Genomic DNA, 21,243 nt, shown 5'->3' with positions numbered 1-21,243 from the left:
CTATCTTTATAAAGTAATAAATAAAAAAATCTAGGATATTTTTAAATGAATAATTCATTTGAAAAAAAATTGCAAAATTTTAAAAATAATAAATGTAATTTTTTTAATTCGCACTGTACAGCAACATCTTTCAGAGACTGCACATTCAAGAAATAATTGCAAAGCAACGCAACCGGCTGCTCTGCAAGTACAGGAGAACAATGAGTGCTAACAACAAGCGCTAATTGAATCCATAAAACTGTTAGTCGGAGAGAATTAATGATATTAATAATGTTTATAAATTTTTAAGTTAAAATATTACTGCTATTATTTTTATATTTTTCACTCTCATTATTCTTTTCACAAAGTATCAAAAAATATCTTACTATTAAGAGTACTGAACATTTTGATTTTATACGAGTACAATAAAACTCTAATCCAAAATTTTAAACAAAAAACACAATAAAACGATTTAAGAAATGCTAATCTCAATAAAAAATGAAAAATGTTCAGCCGTAATAAGAAAAATAATACGCTTTGGTTTAAGATACAGCAAAGTTTGGAATCGCCAAAATTCTACAAGTAAAATATAAAGTTTTTGACCAAAAACTTCAAATTGAAAAGTTGAATTGTACCGGGCGATCATTAAACAATAATTTTTTTTTAAATGTATGCGGTGAAAGTAAGTCGACTAACAAGAACACAAAAATTATTGTTACAAAGATAACAAATAAAATTAATTGATTTTTTTCCATTACTGTTTACAAAATCGTTAATATTTAAAATGAGGACGATCGGGAAAATGTGAATTTCAAAACCCACGAATAGCCGATGACTATTTTAAGGAATATAAAAAATATCGGTGTAGAAAGAACACGGAAAATCCCTTATAATCCATTAAATAATACTAACTCTTGTGTGAGAGTAGGTTTAAATATTATGTGCGATTGATAACACTCGGTGAATGAATACAGCATGCAAAGCGAGTAGAAACAGGCATAAATCTAAACGATGTGATCTATGCGACATTAACATATACAAGCAGCGTTTACAGTAAAACTAGAAATTTCTCTTTTCTTTTACGGTTCTTATTACTTCACTCACCATTTTCTTACATCATAATAATAAAGGGTTTCTTTTACGGTTCTTATTACTTCACCCACCATTTTCTTAGATCATAATAATATCGGATTTGCAATATCATACTGACAAATGCTGTAACTGAAGAATACATTACTAGAAAGAACAGACCTAAGTACATTGCAAAAATAATTTTACATAATAAATAAACATTACCAAAGACAGCTAGAAATTATTACGATTATTTTTTTTATTCTTTTAAATAAAAACCCGTTAAAATTTAAACTAATTCATAAAAAAGAAACTTATATTATTTTACTTTGTAACACAGAAATAAAATTACACGACCAAAAATATGTATCAATTAAATCAAGAAATCTGTTTCACAAATTAATGTTTAATCAAGTCGGCAGAATTATTTAAAAATAATAGCAGATAGATATAAAAGATAAAACTCATTCTTGCGATCATCACGGACAGGAAGGTTTCATTAATTTAATAATGTTTTGTTAACGAGGCAAATTTTTAAATATGCAATTCTGAAATATTGAAAAAGATGAAGATGCGACACGTTTATGAAAGGGCTTCCGGCTTCCTTTAATAAAATTTGACAACTGTTTTTATTATTTTTGACCAAATTTGGAGGTTAATACCGATAAATCAATTATATACAGATTAATTTAACGAATATTAGACACAACTAATACTGAAATGTACTAATAATACGTATTAAAATTATTAAGTCTCTAAATGTAGTTAAAAGCTACTTTAAATTTTAATGTACAATAGTTTTTAATTTACGTGTTTTATTTACACCTAAGATGAGAAGAGTTCTAAAAAGAGTTATGTTTTGTTAAGCGCCTGCACTTGTCGGTTTAATAACAATTATAATATATGCACATATATAGAGTCAAACGTATTACAATCTATTTTGAAGCTGTTTCAGATGGAGATTTGAAACTTTCAGAAGAGTTAATGAATAAATTTCTCTACCTTTTGAAGATGCCCCTTGAAATTTGCCCTTTTGGTAAAAGGTGGTAGGGTATAACTAAATTTTTTTTTTGCAAACTCGACATCAGACACCTCATCGTTTTAAATTTCTCATAAATATGAGAAAAATTAAAGAATAACTCTCTACAATGTTCCGATCTAAAATGTTGGAGGGGAAAAGTTCGGCTTTCCCGATTCATCCATTCGGCGATATAATTTTTAATATACTTTTATTAAGACAATCTCGCGATTAATTTTTTCGGTTTTACCGAATTAATAGGTTAGGTTATTAATTAATAGTTTAAGTGGAAAAAACTGCTCGTTCAACTAAGTTTACCGATAATAAAAGTTCATCGTCGATTTAATTAAATTCGGACGATAAAAAAATTAAAATCAATATCAAATTATTTATTGAAAAAAATAAATATATGAGCGTTATTCAAATAATTTTCAAAACGTCATTAATCTGATAACTTTATTTTTTTTTTAAATCTTTCGAGACATTAATATAGAAGGGCAGAACAGAAGTTTGACTGCTAATTATGTAAGAAAAATTACTTTATTCAATTCTTCCTACGTAGTACTGTGTAGCGCTTGCCGTATTCTATTCTCAGAAATAAATAAGTGTTAAAATAAATAAAAAATGTTCAAATCTTTAAAACGAGTCGTCACATGATGGAAATTGCTATTTAAACATTTTGAGTTAGTCCCCATCCCTTTCAAAAGAAGGATAAAATTTCATTTTTACGGCAAAACGGTAGAGCAAATGACCCGTAAACTCTCTGAACCTTGTTTCAATTTGAAATAATTTAATAATTTGAACGGTATGCAATATTTTTGACTCGCCTGTATTTATATAAATAAAAATAAAATTAAACTAAGTTAATTTTGGAATAGCACAAATAAAATCATGTCGATAAAAATAAACATACAGTAAGAACTCAAACAATGCAATAACCATTAAATGTTGTTTTATTTCATTAAGTTACGTGTTACTACTGACCGCGATCTCATCGAATCAACATCGGCAGAAGGGTCTGCGTCTAATTTATTAGCAAGTGCGATTAACGACTGTGCGGCAGTTTTCATATTAACAGCTGTGGGTCGTGCTGATATTAAATAATTTAACTTTCCCTCGATCTCTTGACGCAAAACTTTCTTACTGGTAAAATTATCTTTTAACAATTCAACCGCTAAACTTAAACTACCAACAATGGCGATAGCTGGTGCACCTCTAACCTAAAAAAAAGTAGATAAAAAAATTACTTAAAACAGAAAATAAGTGAATAATATATTTGGTGATTTAAACTTACCGGCTTCATTATAGACAGTAAAAATGGTTATAGTCACTTACCGATCAGGATGAAGATTTTCAAAAAAATTGTTTAATATCTTATAAAGTGAGAATATTTCAGAAAATAAATATATTCGGTTAAAAAACCCATTTAACTCTGCATCTGTATCAGAATGCGTTTTTATCATTCAGATCTATACTTCTTTCTTTTTATAAATATAACGTATAGTTGCACGCTATTCATTTTTTTTTTTTGAATGTAACATTCACCGGTAAATACGTAATGAAAGTGTCGATAAGTTAAAAATTATATTTTTAAAACTCGGCGATTATGAATATCGCAAGCATCTATAAATTCTAAATAATAAATATTCCAGGTACATTTGACGCTACTTCATAATAAGGCTATCCCAAAATTACAAGGGAGTACACCTTCTGAAAAGGATTTTTTGCGGTCAACTAACAGAACTTTCTGACATATTTTCAACGCTTTCATTATCAGTAGATGGCTTATATAAAAATATTTCATACATACGAAACCGACAATGTTTTATAGACCGTTTGCCCTACTACGGTTTTGTTGTAGACCTAGTATTCTGTTTTCCCTGGAGTAAGATCTTGCTAGCCAGAACATAATAGGAAGAAGTAAATTAAGTCGCATCGAACCCGTTTCCCGCATCACGTGCACGTTCTCCTACCGGTTTTCCTCAAAGTAATATAAATAAGTAAAAAATGCTTTTCTAATTTGGCACTTACTTTGTGTTTCCGCACGAAAAAAAATATATCACGATAAATTTAGAATACGCCCTATATTTAATTAAAATTTCCATTAATTATTTGTTTAAACGGCGTACTATTCTCAAAATGCGGCTATTCATTATTATATACTTTTCAATAAAACATATCTTTATAAATTTTAGTCTGAAAATAATTATATACAGAGAGTACCGCGAAGTTCTACCGGGACTTTCATAATCTATTCTGCTCGTGAAAATAATGGAAAAAGTTAATATAAACAACGTTTAAAACGCTTCGTTTACGAGTTAGGCTACCGAAAGATTTCACTTGGATTTCAGCTACCCCGGTGAAATGAGGTCGAACTAAAAGTTTTAGGGCGTTAAATAAGGGGCAGAATTACAGATATCTTAGGGTTTATTGACCTGAAGAATCGAATAAAGTAGGCCCCAGAACCGTATTTTGGGAAATCCGGGGGTGAAAACCAATAAATCGGAGCAAAGAACTCTGTTTTTTTATGTTTGACGTACAATTAAACGCGTAATAAACACGTAAAAACTTAAACAAAACTCGTAGAGAATTTAATTCTGAAAAAACGGTATATAATAAATTAAATAAAACAAAGAAAAGTTAAAAGAAATTGGAATTTTATTTAGAAACAGTACATCGTTACATCTGTCAGAAAAGTACTTATTTAACGGAAACGAAAACCAAATTACTTTTTGCCGATGTGAAAAATTTGTAAAAAAAATTACTATTAAAAAATCACCGATAAAAATTAAAAAACGGGAAATTATATGATCGTAAAATAAAAATTACTTAGATAATATTTTTGAAACGCGATAATATAATTTGAACGCGATCGGTTTGCCGTTGAAGTAACGCCGTACTTATTTAGAACAGGAATACGTCGATGCGGTAATAATTTTGGTCGTCTGTAAAGGTAACGCTACATTTACTGCGGTAGAATACGAACACGTATTCTAAATCGCAAATAATTAACGCGTCTTTTCGCAATCTTCGGGAATCAGGTTCGATACCGGCTACGAACTACGATACTCCCACAACATGCTGTTATCGATGAAATTATTATCGGTCCGCACGTCAGTACACGACGTCTTTCTATGCGCATCGGAGTTGCGAATTCGGCGGTTCAGAGGACACTTTAACAAAACAACTACACCCAGGAGACGGTCCGCTTCGCTTATAGTTCTGCAACCCTTAAAAAAAAAATATATATATATATATATATTTATATATACTCAGAAAGACTGTGCTAAAACTAGTTTTGAGAATGGAGGTACTCTGAAACGCATCAACAACAAACGTTAAGAGCGACAACGCTAGGAAGGGCAGAAAATAACACTCAAATCAAATATATATAATACATTAATATATATTTTTTTGCTGACCCGGCAATCGAGTGTATATATAGATTAAATGAACGCAAATGAAAGTTTGATAAAACATTAAAAAACTGAATGTCACGGAACTTCACAAAATTTGATCTTTCCTTTTTCCCTTTTTCGCAAAATTATTTCTTTTCACATAACTAATATATATTCTGCATACGAGCCAAATCGGACCAAAAATACAGTTCTTCTAGATATCTCGACCCCCCCCCCCCCGCTCTTCCGGGTCCAACCATCGCGGGAGTGCGCACAACAACTCACGAAAGAGACAAAGAAAGAAACATTCATATATATATATATATAAAAGGATTTCTGAAAAATTCCAGCCGTATTAGTTTTTATTATTTACAATGTAATAGCAAAATCTGAATTTTTTTTAATCTAGTTTTTGAATCCTGTTTTTAAAAATATCTGATGCGGACACCACATGACTTCCTTGTACGCATATTAAATTACATATACGCATTTTTAAAAGTACATAAAATTTTATTTCATTACTAACTTCTGATTTTTTTTTTAACGTTATTATTGAATTATTATTTATGGTAAAACGTTTTTTACAATCAGAGGTTAATAATAATATATTTAAATTAAAAAAAAAAGTCGGATTCGAATCTACGTGCCCTTCTAAGGCCCAAATATTTCATTAATTAAAAGTTTATTCGGCTATAACTCAGGAAACGACGAAAATAAGTACCGCTTATGATATATCGTTGAAAAGCTCTCGATGAGTGCTGTTTACTGCGGTTAAGAAAAATTCCAAACCCGCCCGGTCGATCTAGCGGTGAACGCGACTTCCCAAATCAGCCGATTTGGAAGTCGAGAGTTCCAGCGTTCAAGTCCTAGTAAAGGCGGTTACTTTAATACGGATTTGAATACTAGATCGTGGATACCGGTGTTCTTTGGCGGTCGGGTTTCAATTAACCGCACATCTCAGGAACGGTCGAACTGACACCGCACAAGACTACCCTTCATTTACGTTCGTACATATCCTCATTCATCCTGTGAAGTAATACCTGAACGGTGGCTAAACAGGAAATAAAGTCCAAAATCCACATTTTTTGGATTTCGGGCTTTTCTGGACGCTTTCGGTTCAGTCGAATGCGATCAAAAGGGGAGGTGCACAACTAGATGTTACAACAGTCCTAAATCCAAAATTTAAACATCCTACGGCTAATCGTTCTTGAGTTATGCGAGATACAAACGTACGTACCTAAAGACGTCACCACCGTGATGGTGCGGTGCGGTAGCCGAAAATCGACAAACCAGGCTTAGGGGCCTCCATATCGCATGAGCCATAAACGGAATAGTGCGTCAGACGCGTTTCCGGGGTCGCGAGTGAAACGTTTTCGCGAGTTATATAGTTTGAAGACGTCAAACACGGTAAGTCGCGCATAAAACAAAAACGCGGTCTAAATTTAAAAAAAAAACTTACAGTAAGACAAAATATCCCAGCAATTGCGACTCCTCCGGAAAAGGGGACCCATTGCTCTCTCCTTATAGCTAGTGCCCCGTTGTGGCGTATTCCTGCTAGCCTATTAAAGAGTTAGCACCGAAAGGACTTCAGTGGACGGTCTGAAGGGGAATTACGTCGGGAGGACAGGCTTTATAAGCCTAGCCTTCCGCGGTCGGCCCATGAAATGGGTTCGATAACGCTGGTTTAACAACGGATTGGAATGCAATTAAATCCGTCTTAAATTCACTAAAATAATAATAGACAAAACTTGAAAAATTAGATCCGAGATTAAAAAAATAACCCTTTTAAAAACAAGCCCGATTAGAATGATCCAGCAGCAAGGGACTCTGTCCAGGTTCTGCGATAAAGTAGGGAGTAATAGACTCCTGCCAACTTTGCATTCCATTCCTAAAGACGTCACGCCGAAACTAGTCAAAATGGATATTTCCGTTGAAATCTAAAAACCGAAATTTTTCGCGATCGCAGTAAAGGAAGTAAAAATAGTTATACTTAAAAATGCCATAATCTTTCCGCTTTTTAACTTTTTAATCCTAGCTTTTACGTTTAAAACGATTAGTATCATCGGTGATATTTTACTTTTACATTGAAAATGTAATATGAAACTTCTCTATTCCTGACACTACCTTCAAGGATACGCATCTATTTACCGCCCGCAACTACGATTACTGAAATTTATCATAAGAGTCCTGTTAACAGCGATCGCAATTAGGGTGAATGTTTGCGGTTACAGTGTTTTCTATCAGAAAAATATTTCCCGTCCGCTATTTCAATTTTAAATTAAATCAGAGAAAACAAATGATTTCGTGTAATTTTTACAGTTTCTTTTCGCTTAACTAGATATTTTAATGCGTATAATTCTTGAACAATAGAAAATACAAAGTACGAGGAAAATTAATTTTCACAGTGGAAATGTGTTAGATCGCTTAAGGACATTAGGCGGATTACTATTAAACTTCTGATTATCGCTAAGACTAACAGGCTTGCGTAGTGAAACTTATCGATCGCGTAAACAAATTAAACGAAATAAAATATCGATTCGATAAATAGGAGAATATATCGTTCAAATCCCTACGATTATTTTATAATTCTGCAAACGAAAATGCACTTTGAGAAGATATTTTTTAGAACTCTTTGCAGTTGATGTTGTCGTTAGCGGCAGGCGCCATTCCTAAAGCGGTTAGAAAATAAATTTAGTTTTTGTTTGCGATTAACTTACTCCAAAACCCAAGACGGATTTTGCGTAATAAATTCTTACTTTGCAAGAACTTATAAGCTACCTTCTGACAACTACAAACTATTACTTGAACGTTCTGACTCTTCTAAGAGACAGGATTTATAACGCGTTTCAATTTATCGTGAAACTAATATCCGTCTGCGAGGATAAATTAATCGTTCCGGATAAACGGCATGGAGATAGAGATTTCTACTTTTTTAAATAATCAGTTAAAAGAACGAGTAGCAAGTAAGTTTAGTATTGTTCTTGACGAACTGACCTATCGCACTTCCGTTGTATCAACTGCTATTTAAGTAATATCCGTCATTTCAAACTCGTGTCCTTTATTTAACAGACTATTATGTGCACGTATCTGTAGGATACAAACGGGAGTCGTATAATTATTTTACGCTTTACCCTTAAATTCGTTGTGTTATCGCACAACATATTACAAGTATCCCAAATCAAGATAAAGAATCAAACCGACGGTCTCGTAATATTTTTCAAACCTGTTATTTACGATGACTTAAGTCTGTTTAACGGGTGGAAAATTAGCCAGTGCTATGCGCGGTGTTAATTCTTTCGCGTTCATAAAAGAACCGTTATTCATGTTCTGGAATATCTTTCAACTTTGCCACGTCCTCAGAGGGAATTTCCATTGCGCCTGCCCTTTAAACACGCTATAGCGATACGGCTGTTTAAGGAAAATTTTCTTCCTAACAAGATTTTCAAAAATACTTGAAAAACGTATTAGACCGGTGTCCTGGAATAGGCGTATTTCTTTTAATAGTAAAAATCGATATGGCTTTCGGGAGGGTCTAAGCTTAGAACATACTCTACTGAATCTAACTAGGGTAATTTAAAACGATTTACTTAACGGTCGCTTTGCCTCAAAACCAAGTGTAAGTGTAATTTTTTTAGGACGGTACATTCATTTGTCCGACTGCGTTAGAGCGCCTTGCTTATGAAAATTAAGAAGGTAACCTGTTTTTAAATATCTAGAGCTGTGTTTAGACCAAATGCGCAATATATTTAACACGTTAAATATATTAATACTAACTTATTCATTTTTTTAATTTTACGATTAAATCGTGTAATATAGTCGTTTTAAAAGTAAGATATCATTCTTTGATAGAATCCTCTCTATCCTAAGGCATCAGATGCTACGGTAGGCCATACGATTGTATAGTCGGTAAGAAGCGTACAACTAAAGTTACACGTTTCAAATCGTGCGTTTTTCCTTAAGCTCAGACGTTTAGAGAATTGGAATTCTGCCGTTACTTAAATTATTCGTCTTTAAAATTCTTACTGTCTTTTTGTTGCAAAAATATTTTATATTCTTTGGTATAACAAATTGCCTGCAAATGTAATATATTAAAAGAAAAACAGAGTGGTTTTAGTAACGCGTTAAAAAAAAAAATAGTAGTTTTCAATCGACGATAACGATGAGTATTACAGAGTCACAACAAAATGTTATTTCTTAACGACAAGTAAAATCTTTATTAACTTTATATTTTTGACGGGATCAAAAATGACAAATAAATAATTTTTAATTTTGCGTTTTTGATGAGATTCCTTTAGTCTCACCGTTATACTTTTTCATTTTTCTGTCGATCGGTCAAGGATATATTATTTCATCTTTCTTATATTCTCTTCTTTGATGTTAAATCTAAACCGTCCTATAATTCTGAGGAGGAGTAAAATACTTTCACCGCGTATAAAATTATATTATGCGTTCTTAAGTGTAACCGATTACTTTGTATTACGCTACTAGTATTTTATTGTAATATTTAATTTAATTATTTTGTACAGATTTTATAAATTGTACGATTCATGATGATGACGATAAAAAAAATTATTATATTTGTGTGTCTGACCTTTTTTCCCGACTCGCCACCCAGACCGCAACGAGTACAGAGTCATCGTGTTTCGTGTTTGTGCATCACGGTGAGTAAACGTAAAGATTTTGACTTGGTGAAGGAGGGTTAATTTCAGGCCGACTCGATACTACAGAACCAAAATACGCAAACTACTCGAACAGGAATATGAAATCGGCAGTTAAAGATAGGTTTGTATTTTTGTAAAACTAAATAATCAGGTGCGATTACAATACACGAACGAACTCGATATTCTAAGAAAACATTTTCAAAACAAACACAATAAAGGTAGGGAGTGTTGTTAAAACAAGATCTGCAAGAAATCTGTTAGCGACCGCAGATGTTGCGATAAAATGTTTTTATATCTACGATATCTTCCGATGTTGCAACGATCTTAATAATTAGTACCGGCTTCTGATCGATGACGGATAGAAAGTGCGCCGATAGACAAAGGTTGCGAGACTTGTTTTACTTAACGAATTGTGTAATATCAATCGAAAGCGTGTACAAAGTAATGTAAAATAATGAAAAACCAGATTTGTACAGCCGGTCTTGAACATAATGTACCTGATGGTGTACGCCTCTTTATCGCTAAGTTAACCTTTGTAGAGCTAGCGTATCTTTTTTGTTAAAATTGGCGATTATGAACGTACACGCATATCGGCATAATGAGGGTAACAGACGATAAGCCGATGAACATCTACATAAAAGAAGGAAAAATTAAACGATTAAAACAAATACTTACGTACCTTACGGTCAAAAAATCACAAACGGTGAAAAATAAATGAAAACGACAGCGACGGCTAAGGATGTATTTAACAGAGAGAAACGTTTATTATGTTATAGAGCTAGACTTGAAGAAATTTTTTTTGTGAGGTGTTATGTTTGAAATACGCATCGGTGTTGAGGCGATACACAGACAAAGAAAAAGAAAAAAATAAGCAAACGGAAAAGAATGCGGATTAAGTGAATAGACAAATTGAAAAATGAAGATGTAATGAGGAGCGTGAACAGGAGATGTAAGGCTGAATATATCGCAAAAAACCGATTAAGTGTTCCAAGTCAGCAGAAATGCAGAAAAGAGACTGGAAAAAAATAAAAATTCTGCACGATATAAAAGGAAATGGAAATATCATTATCTTTAAAATTTAGCTGGGAGTAAAGGAAAATAGACAGACGTGGTGCAAAGAACCTGCCTCGGGGCAGATGAAAAGAAATTTCATTATATATTTGTTGCTTACATCACAAAGCGCTGTTTTTTTCTTTTTACTTTTTTGCAAATGAAATACTATCTACGATGGTGCACTTGTGAATTATCATTAATAGAAATAGTTCATTTCTTAAGAAGGACACGGCTAATTTTTTTTTTTACTTATCTTCAGACACCTAGGATCTCTTATTTTCAGTTAACTGTTATGTTAGTCGCATTCAATACTTCCAAAAGTACGATAATAAATGTTATTATTTTTTTTATACTGATGTATTTTCCTTTTTCAGTAGTTACTTAGAAAGAACAGTCTAACTGCAATATTTTTATAGCGTACAATTTTTTTTAATTTAAAGAAGTCCAGAGTACACCGTTGAATTTAAGGGATGTTCAAGGAATTTATAATATCATAACACTCTTTTGAAGATAACAATCTGCGTATTACAATATTCTGCTTTTTTTTTTAAACAGAAGGTGCAACAAGAGGTAGGATGCTTATGAAGGGAGCCTGAACTTATTGGACACCTTTACATTTATTACTTATTTTCTGACAATCAGGTATCCTATCCCCCACGTCTGTTAGTCATTACTTCATGATTTATATTGCATTTATTGCTGCGCATATAAAAGACTGCATCACAATCCTGCCTCTTTAAGTTTGAGATAGTTCCCCAAGAGGTTGATGGAATTTTGATTAATATGTTAGACTTTAGTAAACATGTTCATACTTGTCTGACAACATTGCTGTTGTTTGGAAAGATACTGTTATTATCGTTGTTGCAGTAATTACAATTTGGCATCGTTGTGGATCTTCATGCAAATGTATTTGAATTGTTTGTTTTTATCAAGATACAATGAATTGTGTTTATTTATTTCAATGCTTTGGTATTTTACCAAAACATAAACTGTGTAATCAGGGGCATGAATAACGTTAATTATTTCAAATAACTGAGAACGGTAACGACGCAAGAAAAGGCAGTACAGAGTTGATAAACAAATCTGGCCCGATAAATGGTTGCAGGGCTCTAGCCTTGATAAAGTTAAACCTCTTTCGGTAAGCAGATACAGCTTTATTTCTTCCAAATCGGTGGATATTTGCAGAGAAATTATACATTTAATCTAACCAAACTTAACCTATGCTTGCTTCACTCGCTAGTCAAGGTTAACAAGCGAAGCGAAAGGTTAAGTTTGGTTATTTTATACTTATATTTACAATTACAAACAAAATTGCTTACGTTGAACTTCTCTCAGATACGATTGGAAGACCCGTGTTTGAATAAAGTTGACGAGTAGAAATAAAAAAATATAGAAGACTAATCCAAGATTGATTGTTCAACGTGAAAAATTGGTCCTTTTTCAGTAGAAATGTTATTTGGTTACCGTTATATAAATGTAAAAATCTGCATTTTTATTATTATTTTTGAGAAAAAAATAGAAAATAAATGGTACCTGCTTACCGAAATAGTCCATAAAATTTTACTATATATTTATTCATGGTACTATGAAATTACCGAGGCCTTCTGTAAACACAGATTAAATATCAACCAGAACAACTGGAGAAATTGTCTACGGGTAGTGTGTGTCAACAAGCTTTAAAATCAAATTGTGTAATCTGCGAGATCAACAAATTTCTATTTGTAGGGAGGAAAAACAATGTCAGCGGAGTCCCTTAGGACTAATGGGTGTTCAAAGGGCTATGCCATGAAATGGATGAATTTTTCATGTTCACAGTATATAATTGTTCTGTTATTGCCAATTATAATAGAGTATACTGCATCTGGTTCAATAATTTCTGATCGGTGGCAGTGTATAGCGGTATATGTAATTTGAACAGGAATTATGTACACAATACTGTTAAAAATAAAATGCGGGAAAGATCAGGTTCAAAAATCAAATGCTGGCAAGATAATTTCTGGACAGGTATTTATGTAAAATCTAAAAAAGTGGAAACGCATGATTACATATGCAAGTATTCAACGTTTCAAATATTATAATCTCGATTTTAGTTTTTGTTAATTTGTATTTATCATTTCAATCTGCAGGTTTTTTAATATTTAAAAAAACAAGAACTTTTTTATTTTATTTTTTAATGTAAAGTAACAATCTAGAAGTTTTTAAAATATTTTTCTGAAAATGCTAGTGCAATCTTCTGCCAAAAGTATGCACAAAATAAATGGGGTAAGAATAGCAAAGGACAACTCATCATTTAAATATTAATAACTGTTTATCATGAAATGGTACCAAAAGTAAGAAATTACAGAATATAAGTGACATAATTACTGTATTCTCTGTCACTGAAAAAAAACCAAGCAAATAGATAAACAGTGAAGTATTTTTTCTTGCATCAGCTTCTTAGTTCCTGAGATTATCCCTAGACAAACAAACCTTTTCTTCTTTCAAAAAAAATTCTAATTTTTTTTGAACAGTTAATAATTTAAATCTTCAATTTAATATAACTGTAGGTAAATAAGTAGAGCTACAGCCTGTATTGTCTTTCTATAACAAATAAATACCTATATCTGCATTCAAATGCATGGTGTTACCGTTTCCACAGATTCTCACAATCAGTTCAGCCATGTTTCATCTGTTACACAGTAATTAATATACATGGCTGTGATAATTGTTACTGTTTCAAAAACGAATACCAGTTTTTGTTATAATTCTTCTTCCATTCAAACTTTCTTTGTCTATTAAAAGGTTGTATATTTTTGGTGTTAACTCAGATTATTTTTAACTGAATTTCAGGAAACTAACAAACATGTTCCATACCCTTAAAAAATTATTAAGAATGAATTAGGCAAATTAAAATTAAATTCTTAGTAGCTAGTAAAGGATACTTTAGATAGATAAGAAAAAATTCTCCATTGGGTGATATGGTATGTTACTTTTTATAGGTACTGAGGTGACAAAAAGCAACTTATTCAAGTACACAGTAATGAGCCACGAAAAACAATATACATTTTACGAATGCTAAGACAATATACATTATACGTAGGCTGTTTTGGATGCAATCTTTACAGTCCGAAATACAAAACAATCCAAACAAGAACGAGTCATACATCATAATACTGGAAGAAAAATAAATACGTAGAGCAAATATTTCTTATGAAATATAAAAATGCATTCATTTAGAAAATTCGACTGGCAATTACTTACCTGCATCGTGTTAATAGCTTTCCAACCGTCTTCTACTCCTTCAATGGCTAAGTACTGCAACTTCGTCGGCAATAAAAGTTGATCTAAAATCTGAAGTTTGCCGTTATGGTATTTAATCGCTTCTAACGTCATATTTTTAAAAAAATATTGGGTAATGTAAAGGAATGAACAATTGAAAATTACAAGAATAACTATATTAACATAACCTACAACAAGGTTACTGGTACTGTATTTAAACTGATAAAATAAATCTGTTAACAAGACCTAACAACATGTGACTAGAAACCAATGTACCCAACTTAAGAGTTTGAAAATATTTATGGTATTATAATACGGTACAAATATAAATAATAAAAAACGTATAAAATTTAAATATTAAAAATATTTGGGGAAAAAACGAATAGTTGCAAGGTAAGATAAAGTCTACTTAAAAAGTAAATATTTCATAATTATTATTTAAATGTTGACTTCTTGTGGTTGGGTCAAAATTAGAACTACAAGTATTAAAATGCGTTAACCTTATATTGTACGTAGACTTCGAAAGTTCGAAATTTAAAGGATCGGAAAAAATCTTTTGCTAGCGTTTTTATTGCCTTTCAACTTAATAAAAATTAGACAGATAGGCAAGAGAAACGATTTAACGACTGTGAATAGAGTGTGAATGCGACAATTATACAGTATAATTATTCCTGTAAGTTTATATTAGACAAATATTTACTAATAAATTATACAAATTTTATTATTTTTTTTTAATTGAACATGTGTTCGCTTTTAAATGTAATTTTTATAATAAGCAAATAAATTTTTTTATTAGTTTTTGTAATTGCAATTTTCAAAACAATTTTTTTTTAGTTTCAAAAAATTGTTACATCAGAATGACATAGGTTACATATCATTACACTATAACTAATTATATTTATTACTCTATAACTAATATACTAAGAATGGTGATGGCAAACAAACAAAAAATCTTCAAATCAAAAATAAAGACTATAATTTTTCATTTCAAATGTCATTCACTCTATGACTATGTGACTTATAAGTTGTGATTACAAGTGGAAGTTGTTTTCTGTTTCAACCTTGCATTTCCAAATTTATATGAAGAATTCTGATTTATCAAAAATTTCAATTCATAATGGTTATCTAAATATAAACACTAAAATGCCAATAAGCGAATAAGCACGTAATGTTCACTGTACAAATAAAATCAAGGTACTGATATTATTATGGTTTGCACCCAATAACAAAGCATGTGTTACTTTTTTATTTGTAAGATATTTAGAAATAATATCATTTTAATATATATCATCAAAATACCGTGCGTTTCAAAATTAATATCGGGGTTTTTAAAGTATAATATTTCTCAATTTTCAAGTACCAGATTAATTATACGTGAAATGAAAGAGCAACTCAAACAGTTTTGCCCCGGTGCGCAAGTTCATAAACTGTTTGCTGTATCTTTCGCTTGAAAACGTTAGCAACAAAGATTGTGACCCCCACAATTTGCGTGCTACCTTCGCAAATGAAATAATGTATCGTAACGATGAAGACTCTTTATCGTGTCATATTCATTGACGATTCAACATTTCATGTTAATGGAAAAGTAAACACTCATAATGTGCGAATCTGGGGATCCGAATATCCTCGCGAAATATTGCAGTGCGAACAAGACTTCCCAAAACTGAATATTTTTTGTGTCGTATGCCGACGGCAAGTTTACGGGCCCTTCTTTTTCGCAAAAAAAAGTGTGTCTGGAATGAACTATCTTGACATACTACGAGTATGGCTCTTTCCTCAACTGCAATACAAACCCCAGAACTTTATTTGGCAACAAGATGATGTTCCTCTCGCTTTTCCCAGTAGCCTCCTCACCGGCATAACACTGTAAGTGATTGGTTGAATGAAATTCTTCCTGATCACTGGATTGGTCGCAGGGGCCAGATGACAGGGCTTGTTTGCCGTGGCCTCTGTGTTTACCCAATCTGATCCCTTGCGATTTTTTTCTTTGGGAGTTTATAAAGGATCAAGTGCCACCATTACTAGCTGACCCACCCGACTTTATATAAGGGATTGAAGCAGCTGTTGCATTGATTATTCCAGACTTGCTGATAAAGTATGGGATTAACTCTCCTATTGACTGGCTGTGTGCCATGTGATGAATGTTGCTCACATTGAACACTTACAGGAAAAACTGTTTCAGTTGCCCTTTTGTTTCATTTATAAATTATCAATGCAAGCAAAACTTAATAATTATCACATAATTTTAAAACCCTGATACTCATTTTGAAACAAATGGTATATAATAAGTAAAGAAATATTGTAAAAGAAAAATTAAGGAATATGCATTTTTGAAAAGTTCTACGAAAAAAGTAGTTATTCCAGTAGAAGATAGTAGTTACCATTTGTTTTGTTGCAGTACACCGATTCAAAATCTTTAAATGAATGGTTGCTACATTAATATTAACAGCAACAACTCCAGTGGATGCATAAGATGTGAAAAAGACCAACATTTTGCTTAAAAGGTAATATATGATGAATAACTGTATTTTTTCCTAGTCCCTCTTTTTTTGAACAACTAGCTTCACCCACAAATAAATTAATGCATTTATAATAAATGTAGTTTATTTTTAAAATATTGATGAATATCCTGTTTATTTTAATCTTATTTTTTCTGGTTTTCCGGTTTATTTAAAAGGTGACTCGAGAAAGGAGTAGCGGTCATTTTCTTTAGTTATGGTGAAGCTTTCATATTTTTGTTTTCAGTAATTTTTTCTATATTCAAAAAAGAAATATCAGTGGTATGTCTAATGTTAATTTTCCTTCTTTCTACTTTAACCCTTAACCTAGGCAGAGGTTCCCGTAATTCAAAGTTCAGGCCTAGGTTTGAGGTGATGGCCTTCCTTTCGCATCCGTCATTTAGGGACTCAAGTTCTGCCTGTAATTGCACGACTAATATCGGGATTGATTTTGCCACACCGGTAATGATCCTTTTCCCTTATTTTGAATCAAATCAAGACGCCTCAATACTGAGTCAGTAGCTGTCATCATAATTCCGGATCCATACTCCAGAACTGGTCTTACATATGACGTATAAACAGTTCTTAAAACTTCTGCGGTAGCTCCCCATTTTAATGCTGTTATATTTCACTTCGTTAATCCTACTTACGGGCTGATCGATAAACATCACTTTGAGGTCATGTTGCTTTGTAGATAGCGTAAATAACTGAAAGACTGTCTTCTGTGGGTTAATGATTATTTCGTTTTCTTCCAACCGGCTCTTTAGCACCTTTAACGTATCGTTAGCCCACTTTTCAAGATCTGTGCTGCTGGTCCCCCAGATCATAAAGTCATCAACATCAAGTAAGAGTTCTGTACCAGGCGATTTTTTCCATCAGAGTATCGATAACGTCATTAACCATAACATTAAAGAGTATTGGACTGAGTTCTGACCCTTGGGGGAATCCCTGTTTAACCTGTTTGAATTCTGAGGTGCTTGTCCTATATTTCACATTAATATGACGTTGGGATAGAAATGATTTGATCCACTCTGTTAATTTACCATCGATTTCCAGGAAAAATATTGTGTGCAATAGTTTATCCCTCCATAGTCTAACGTCGATTTAATATCAACGGAGATAGTTACTGTACTTTGCTTTTTATGGAATCCTTCCTTAATCGCCTGGGAAAGGCATGCTACCTGCTCGATGGTATCTCTATGCTACATAAATCCTGCTTGGCGCTGCGATATGCCATTCTTGACATTTAAGGCAGATTGTAGTTTTCTCACGACCATTTTTTCCGCAACCTTGCAGAAAGTACTCGTCAGTGATATTGGTCGATAGCTGTTAAAAGTGTTGTTCGGCTTGTCTTTTTTTAAAATTGGTATGACCTGAGTTTTTCTCAAAAGATCTGAAATATATCAATTTTCCCAGGTTAGATTAATAAAATTCAAAAGAACCATTTTCACACTCTCCCGATGTGCTTGAGGAATATTGGGTATATGTGGTCTATGCCGGGTGCTTTTCCACTTTACTTCCTCCCATACAAAATGGCCCATTTATCTGACTAGTAGCTTTCTTATTCCAGGGTACACGGGGTTTCTTTTGTTTAGGTTTAAAATTGCTAGTTTGAGCAAATATCTTACAGAATTTATTGGTAATATCTGCTTCTCTTTTCAGTACTTTTGACCCTTCTATCATAGGTTCGTTGGCCTCGATATGGCTATTGTTAATCCTGGATGCAAACTTATACGTGTTAGCTACATCTTTTCTAAAGTCCATATTTGCAAGGACTCATAAGTTTCTCTCTTCTATAAGTTTCTCTGTTTGAGGTTATAATGCGCCTTTTAAGGACGCCGTTCTATTGTCTCATGCTACACAATCCTTATGGGAGCCGCTTGTTTGAGGTGTCCTCCGAGCTACATTTGGTTCCACCCTAAGTTTTTCAAGTTCATCTGCCCAGAAAGGGGGGTATACCTTTTAATTTGACCTCTCTGTATGAATTTTGCGGCGCATTTGATAATTTGTTTTTTTTTTCATTATGTATATGGTCTATACTACCTTTGAGTATTTTCTCAGTTACGTTCACATAAGATTGTCACATGTATTTCTCTCATTTAGCGATTTTAAAATTCAATCTAGGGTAGCTTGCCTCTCTTAACATTTTATACAATTTCAGTGTTTTCTCCTCTTTATATTTATCATCTTCTCTTAATTTTTTTATTCTTCCCTCGTTCTTAATATTTTCTTTTTTCTGTTCATAGTCATCTTCTTGTAGTTTTATGGTGATATATTTCTTCATGTTACCTTTCTTTTTCCTGTATGATTGTGTCTTTTTCATTTTTGATTATTCATCAAATAATTCAATAATAAAAACTGAATATTTTGCACCGTAAGGTCGAAATTAACATTTGTAACCAGTATACAGGAGTTCACAAAACAGAATAGTTTATTAATGTAGTTAACTTTTACAGAACTATTATTAACTTGTATTCATACGACATACCAGAAATCTGAAACATTTTTTAATCAGCAACTCAAGAAGGTATGAATAATACTGTTCTAGTAATTTGAGTAATAAAGGGACTTTGGCTCTATCCTAATATTTCATGTAAGATTGTTGAAGTAATAATCATGTAAATATTTGATGTTAATAAAAACTGATATTTCAGCAATTGTGTAACTGTCCATTTTATTAAAGAATTGGAGGTTCATAACTCACTTTCAAATGAAATAAGTTTAAATGATGTGCAGCAAAAATTGTGTATGTAATTTAATAGTTGTACAAGGAAGTCATGTGATGTTCACATCAGATTGTTTATTAATTGAAAATTTGTACCTGTAAAAATAACTTTTTTACAGATTTGAATACTAAATAGTGAATCCCAGTGTACTTTGGTGGTTGGGATTCAATTAACCACACATCTCAGAAATGGTTGACCTGAGACTGTACAAGACTGACTACACTTCACTTACACTCATACATATCCTCATTCATCCTCTAAAGTAATACCTGAACGGTAATTCCCGGAGGCTAAACAGCAAAAAGAGAGAGAGAAGATCCATAACCATGGATATATCGGTTCAAATCCAACTTTAAATACATATATTTTTTTTTTAACCTAATATATTGATTTATTAATAATTATTAATTTTTGAAAATATTTGAATTAAAATGAAAAGTACAAAAAAATGTATTTCATTAAAATAAGTTATGTTTTTTATACAGTTTTTAAATTATTTTACTACTGAATTGTTATTTATTGTAATACTTTTTTATAATAACAGGTTAATAATTATTAATAAATCAATATATTTAAATTAAAAAAAAAAGTTAAAAAAAATATATGTCTATGAAGTCGGATTCGAACCGATATGCCCTTCCCTTGTAAGATCCAAATATTTCATAAATTAAAAATTTATTTGGCTATAATTCTGGAACCAATTAAAATAAGTACCACTTATAATATATAGTTGTAAAACTCTCAATGAGAGGCTATTACACACTTAACAAAAAGTCCAAAATTCAATTTTTTTTTGATTTTAGGCTTTTTTGGACACTTTTGGTGCAGTCGATTGCAGTCAAAAGGGGAGGTGCACAACTAGATGTTATAACAGTCCTAAATCCAAAATTTCAACATCATACAGCTAATCATATTTGATTTAAGCGAGATATATTTGTACAGATGTCACGCTGAAAAGTCAAAATGGATTCAGTGATGATCAAAATAGATATTTCCATTGAAATCTTAAAACCGAAATTTTTCGCGATTAACATACTTCCTTTACTTCGTACATGAAGTAAAAATATCATGAAATTTTTATCCAGCTAATGTTAAAAAATATTGCGAGAAGTGTCAAACTTAATTTGCTGGTAAGGTGGATTTTAATTTTTAATTATTTTAGAATCCATTTTATAAGTATTAAAAGTCTTAACTTTTCACTCTCCCTCTATGAATTATGAGATCTTGCCATTAGTGAGGGGGCTTGAATGCTCAGTGATACAGAGTAGGTGGACTGAAGGTGCAACCATATCGGAGAGGTATCTGTTGAGAGCCAGACTAAGGAATGATTCCTGAAAGAGGGCAGCAGCTCTTTCAGTAGTTGTTAAGGACGTAGGTCAGGATGACTTAAATGGCCATATCAACACCACAGTCCTCTGAGTACTGCGCAGCTGAAAACAATGGAAAACTACAGCTGCTTTTTTTTTAAAGAAAATGTAGCTCTCTGCATTTTCATATAGCAATGATAAGCCTTCCTTGGTAAAATATTCCGGAGGTAATTTAGTCCCCTATTTGGATCTCTGGATGGGGACTACTAAGGAA

General features: G+C 32.2%; 1 protein-coding gene across 1 annotated transcript in view; it reads right to left on the bottom strand.

The window, feature by feature from the left end:
• The window catches only part of LOC142330008 (methylthioribose-1-phosphate isomerase), a 56,307-nt gene extending 41,611 nt beyond the window's left edge, over window positions 1–14,696 (bottom strand). Inside the window, exons 1-2 of the mRNA XM_075375012.1 lie at window positions 14,421–14,696; window positions 3,053–3,288 (exon numbers count right to left, since the gene is read on the bottom strand). Coding sequence (XP_075231127.1) covers window positions 3,053–3,288; window positions 14,421–14,552 — 368 coding nt within the window. The 5' untranslated portion in view covers window positions 14,553–14,696. The remainder of the gene's footprint in view (window positions 1–3,052; window positions 3,289–14,420) is intronic.
• Between the last annotated feature and the right edge of the window lie 6,547 nt (window positions 14,697–21,243).

The sequence above is a fragment of the Lycorma delicatula genome, chromosome 9 (genome assembly GCF_047948215.1).
Source record: "Lycorma delicatula isolate Av1 chromosome 9, ASM4794821v1, whole genome shotgun sequence".
Lineage (NCBI taxonomy): Eukaryota > Metazoa > Arthropoda > Insecta > Hemiptera > Fulgoridae > Lycorma > Lycorma delicatula.
Note: the sequence above shows the minus strand (reverse complement) of the source record. Positions and strands in the feature narration are given on the sequence as shown.